Source organism: Ovis canadensis, chromosome 2, assembly GCF_042477335.2.
Source record: "Ovis canadensis isolate MfBH-ARS-UI-01 breed Bighorn chromosome 2, ARS-UI_OviCan_v2, whole genome shotgun sequence".
NCBI lineage: Eukaryota > Metazoa > Chordata > Mammalia > Artiodactyla > Bovidae > Ovis > Ovis canadensis.
In genome coordinates, this window is record NC_091246.1 from 245,554,444 (window position 1) to 245,559,674 (window position 5,231).

Below are 5,231 nucleotides of genomic sequence, written 5' to 3' on the forward strand. Positions count from 1 at the left end.
GGTGCTGGGGCTCAGGTTGGCAACTTACTTTCAAATTATTCAAGGTAAGAAAAGTTCCCTGTACTATACTTGCAACCTTTCTGTGTCAGGCAGGATCTTAGTTCCTTGGCAGGGATCGAACTCACGCCCCCTACAGCGGAAGCAGAGTCTTAACCACTGGACCACCAGGGAAGTCCCAACAACTTTTCTGTGTTAGCATTGGCTTAAAAATAAATATCACTAACATGTGAAGAGATGAGTAAAGAGTGCACGTAAAATATGTTGGCAATTATTGCCAGGCACTTCATCAGTAAAAGTACTTTGGTGTTCTTCTGGGTTTGTGATGTCTGTATTTTTGGTCAGCTTATTTTAGTTTATAAATTGTACTAACTTGTTTTTTCATTTATTAAATGTTCACTTTCACAACTGATTTTTCTACTCTTAAAGAAGGCCCTACAAAATCATATGAGTTTCAGTCCCCATAAAACCAATATTCACGAGTGGCTTTTCTTACTGCCCTTTTAAAGGTAAGGAAGCCGAGGCACAGAAGCACGAAGTGACGTGCCCAGGTCGCTCAGCCAAGTGCTGAAGCAGGGTTTAGACCTAGCCCATCTAACTCTAGACTCTCCTTCCAGGGGATGCTGTGAAGACATAGGAAGATATAAGGGCATTAAATGAACTTTATAAGCGCAAGAATTAAGATTACTATGGGATTTCCGAAAAGGTCCACTTTCACAAATTTTATACAATTGTATGACCATGTGAACACATTGCTAGGGCTTCGCCCAGCATCTTAGACTGGCTTTTTTAATATGTATGTGTGGCCATAAAATTGATGTCCTTAGTTTCACATTAAACCTAGGTGATCAACCTAATTATAATTTATCAAAATCTACTTGTGCTTTTTAAAAAAAGATTATTATGCGATTAATTGCATGAAAGATGCGTGCCTATCTGTGGGCCTATTTGCCTTAGTTCCTTAGTCAGGGGAAGGGGGGAACAAAGTCCTCCTCCAGTATGCCAGAAACTGCTTGGAATTTGACACCACTTTGTCCTCACAGCATAGCCCTGCAGGCAGGCACTATTCTGAGTGAAGCTCTGAGGCCCACAGAGATTTGGGGTTTGGCCCACAGTCACACAACTAGGAAGACAGAGAGCCAGGAGAGGATGTCAGGGGTGGCGACAGTTGCCCAACAGTGTGTCAGCAGAAGGCTTGCCAAGCTGGCCTTGCCAAGGTCCACAAACCTGACATAGCCAAGGACCTTGCCACCAGCATTCACTGCCCAGGCCCCAGCATCCGAGACAGCTGCCTGGGGACAGAGGAGCCATGCAGCTGGAGGCCAAGCAACGTTTCTGTCCAGATCGTAAGTGGGCAACGTCTACAACAGTGAGGTGGGGGCCCAGGTCGTCACCAGCTCTGGCTGCACAACTGGGCCAGTGGGTCCAGGGGTACAAGCAAGGATTTTGGAGTCAGACTGATCTAGGCTCTGTCTCTTTTTAGTGATGTGAACTTGGACAAGTCACTTGACTTCTTTGAGTCTCAAAAAGCAAGCATTTTGCCTCAGAAGGAAGCTCTGAATATTAGAGTGGAAAGTGCCTGGCGCATAGTAGGTGCTCAATAAACAGTAGTATTTCATCATCATTCTGCCAGGGCTTCTCAGCAGACAAGGGCCCTTCAAGAGGTCCAGGCTGGGGAGAAAGAGTTCTTAAGGACCTTATTTTTGCAGGCCTCTCCGCCACCCAGAACTTGGGGTTAGAGGAAGGGGGCCTTCCTCCAGACTGCACAGCCAGGCAAAGTCCTCCCAGCAGCCCCAGGATCCTGGCTCCCTTCCCTGCAGCCTGTTCCTTACTGACAACAGGAGCAGGGCCTCAAGGTTAGGCAAACAAGCAAGTGATAAGGCGCTTCCAGGTTGGGCCCTGCGTTCAAGGCTCGTCGGCTCTGGGGCTGGCTCCCCTGCTGAGCGCGAGTCCTGCAGGCACCAATAGGGACACCTGCCACGGCCACCTGCTGATTGTGCACCTGAGGCCTTGGTGCCCTGGTACAGCCTGGGTTAATGACCCTGTTTATCCACTTGAATCATCTGATAAAGGGCAGCGGGGCCAGCGGGCAGGCGGCCCTGTGCCCTGCACCCGCTGCTTCATTGACTGAAGTGATATCGGGGCCACGTGGAGCTCCCAAGTCTCCCTCCCCCACCACTTCCCCCTGGGTCCTGCCAGGGTCAGTGTGAGTTTCTTTTTTTTTTTTTTCAATGAACATGACTTTTGGAGTCAAGGTTGTTGGGCGGTTCCCCCCTCCCTCCCCCATTTGGGGATATAAATAGCACCCACAGCACCAAGCCGAGGGTGGGAGAGCCAGCAGGAAGGCAAAGCAGATCCTCGACCATGAGCTCCAGCCAGCCAGGGTCCTGCCCGTGCCAGGGTGCTGCAGGCCGCCCGACCATTCTGTATACACTTCTGAGCCCCAGCGTCAGGGACTGGCCCTCCGTGGCCCCAGCCCGCGGCCGCTGCCTGTGCAGGCAGCACCGGCCTGTCCAGCTGTGTACGCCCCATCGCACCTGCCAGGAGGCCTTGGATGTTCTGGCCAAGACGCTGGCCTTCCTCAGGAACCTGCCGTCTTTCTGCCAGCTGCCCTCCCAGGATCGGCGGCAGCTGCTGCGGGGCTGCTGGGGGCCCCTCTTCCTGCTGGGGTTGGCCCAAGACACTGTGACCTTCCAGGTGGCCGAGGTCCCGATGCCTAGCATACTCAAGAAGATCCTGCTGGAGAAGCCCAGCAGCGGGGCAGGCAGCAGCCAGCGGCCCGATCGGCCCCAGCCCTCGCTAGCTGAGGTGCAGTGGCTACAGTGCTGCCTGGAGTCCTTCTGGAGTCTGGAGCTGGGCCCCAAGGAGTATGCCTACCTGAAAGGGACTGTCCTCTTCAACCCTGGTGAGATCCCAGACACTCCTGGATGAGGGGGGACAGGGCTCAGCCAGGGAAAGACGCATTCTAAGGACTTAACAACTGAAATCCCTCTGGGTCCTGATTATCTCCAAATAGCCATCTTGCAAAACAAGCTCAGAGAGGCAAAGCGACTTGCGAAAAGTCACATAGCCAGGTGGGGGAAGAGAAAGAATGGGGACTCAGGTCTACTGATGTCAAAATCTAGTCCTTACTGCTCTGCTAAGAAATTTCCCTGACCCTTAGGGCAGAAGGGGAGGGGAGGGTGGGCAGACTATGCCTCGGTCACGCCTTCATGAGCAGACTGCATGGAGAAGTTCTGAAGATGAAACTGCGGTTTCAGAAAGACCACGTAGAGAAGAGAAATGAAAATGGGGGTGGGGAGGGGGAAGAGGGAGGAGTCTTCGTAAATTTCAGCCAGGACAACAAATAGAGGAAGACTTCTTTGTGATCTGAAAGGCGCTTAGATGAGAAATCATCAAAATGCCCCCAAGGAATGCATGATCAGAGTAATTCATTATAGTAATAGCAAACACTCGCATTACATTTACTGTATGTTAGGTCGAGTTCTAAAGGTTTTATATACACTAGCTCATTTAAATCTCATAACAAGCCTAGGAGATGGGTACTATTATTTGTCCCAGTTTTATCAACGAGGAACCCAAGGCACAGAGATTGAGTAAATTTCCCCAAGGGCACACAGCTAATAAGTGACAGTGTGGGATTAAAAGCCAGGCCCCCCAGGGTCTTACCCATGGCTCTATCCTGCGTCTCCATGAAGGATGGATAAATGAAGTGAAAAATAAATAAATGAAGGAGGTAGTGATGGGGACTCAAAGGCGCCAAGCTGGTGGCCTTGGGTCTTGGGCCAGTCTTGCCCTGTGGTATTGGAGTAGGCCACTCACCAGCCATCTTTGCCTTCTCTGTCCGCAGAAGTGCCAGGTCTCTACGCCTCCTCCCACATTGGGCACCTGCAGCAGGAGGCGCACCAGGCGCTGTGGGAGGTCCTGGAGCCCTGGTGCCCAGCAGGCCAAAGCCGCCTGGCGCGTGTCCTCCTCATGGCCTCCACCCTCAAGTCCATTCCACCCAGCCTGCTTGGAGATCTCTTCCTTCGCCCCGTCATTGGAGACGTTGACATCGCGGACCTCCTTGAAGACATGCTTCTGCTGAGCTGACCTGCTCCAGCCCAAGCAGGGCCTGGGTGGAGGCTGGCAGCGCTGATTCGGCCTGGCTGTCCCCTGGGTGACCCAGTGCTCCCAGAGGCTTCCCCAGAGCAGCTGGCTCCAGCCCAATCAGGTGGGCCCTCACTCAGCCACATCCCACCTTGACCCTCCTCAGTTTGGACACAGTGCTCCAGCTGTCTGGCCAGCCCTTGGTGGTTCCAGAGCCTCTGGGCCAAGACTCCTCTCCCCTCCTGGGGCAGGGTAGAAGTGTCCGCTGTTGGGCCAGGAGTTCTACTGACTTTGTACGGAACTGACTTAAGTTATTGGCTTTTGTAATAAAAGGTGTGACACCCTTGGAACCTGACAGTGTAGTTTGTACACGTGGAAGGGACTGGTTCATCTCCAGAGTCCCCCAGCCCACCAGAGGAGCCCAAGAGGAAGGAGCTACAAGTGACACACAAGCCAGAACTCAGGAAACTGGAGTTTTGATTTTTCAGGGTGGGATGCTGATTTCATTTCTGGCAGTGAGATTTATTTTACATGGATCTGATCCAGGAGTTAGTATCAGTTCAGGACCCCACACATCCTTGCCCTTATATCAAGGGGTAGGAGTATCCCTCCCTGTTCCTCAAATCCCCTGCTGATCCCTCCCTCTGCTTCTGCCCCAGCCTCCCTCTCACCTCACTGAGAGTCACCAATAAGGAAAATGAAGCAGCCCATTTCCAAATTGAAAGTTTCCGGGAATCTCTGTCGTGTGGGATCATTCACTTCCCCTGTGGCATCACCGACCCAATGGACATGAGTTTGAATAAACTCCAGGAGTTGGTGATGGACAGGAGACCTGGCGTGCTGCAGGCCATGGGGTTACAAAGAGTCGGACATGACTGAGCGACTGAATTGAACTGAACTTTCCCTATTCTTTCAGCAGACAGAGGGGAGTGGTCCCCTGTTCTCCTAATGGGAGAGGGCAAGGGCAGTTAGGGCTGACCTGGTGGCTGCTTAGAAGCCAAGGCAGACCGAGGTTTAGCTGCCGCACCAGCTATTGAAGTCTGAAACGCACTTCCAAGGCAGCTGGCTCACAGCCACTGCCTGGAGGCCGCCTGCATTCCCTCCCACTGCTCCTCAGTGCTCGCCCTTCTCCTGGTACCCATCCT

At 52.5% G+C, this 5,231-nt stretch overlaps 1 protein-coding gene across 1 annotated transcript; it reads left to right on the forward strand.

Annotated features, from left to right (window-relative positions):
• Positions 1–2,300: 2,300 nt before the first annotated feature.
• On the forward strand, positions 2,301–4,436 carry NR0B2 (nuclear receptor subfamily 0 group B member 2). The gene is made up of 2 exons (XM_069578915.1): positions 2,301–2,902; positions 3,848–4,436. The coding sequence occupies exons 1-2, from the start codon at positions 2,362–2,364 to the stop codon at positions 4,087–4,089; spliced, it is 783 nt and encodes a 260-aa protein (XP_069435016.1). The 5' UTR covers positions 2,301–2,361; the 3' UTR covers positions 4,090–4,436.
• Positions 4,437–5,231: the final 795 nt, after the last annotated feature.

Excerpts from the sequence above, each read along its gene's own strand:
- NR0B2 (XM_069578915.1), top strand. The coding sequence starts at position 2,362 with ATGAGCTCCAGCCAGCCAGGGTCCTGCCCGTGCCAGGGTGCTGCAGGC. Across the intron at positions 2,903-3,847 it reads GACTGTCCTCTTCAACCCTG|AAGTGCCAGGTCTCTACGCC; the intron begins GTGAGATCCCAG and ends CTCTGTCCGCAG.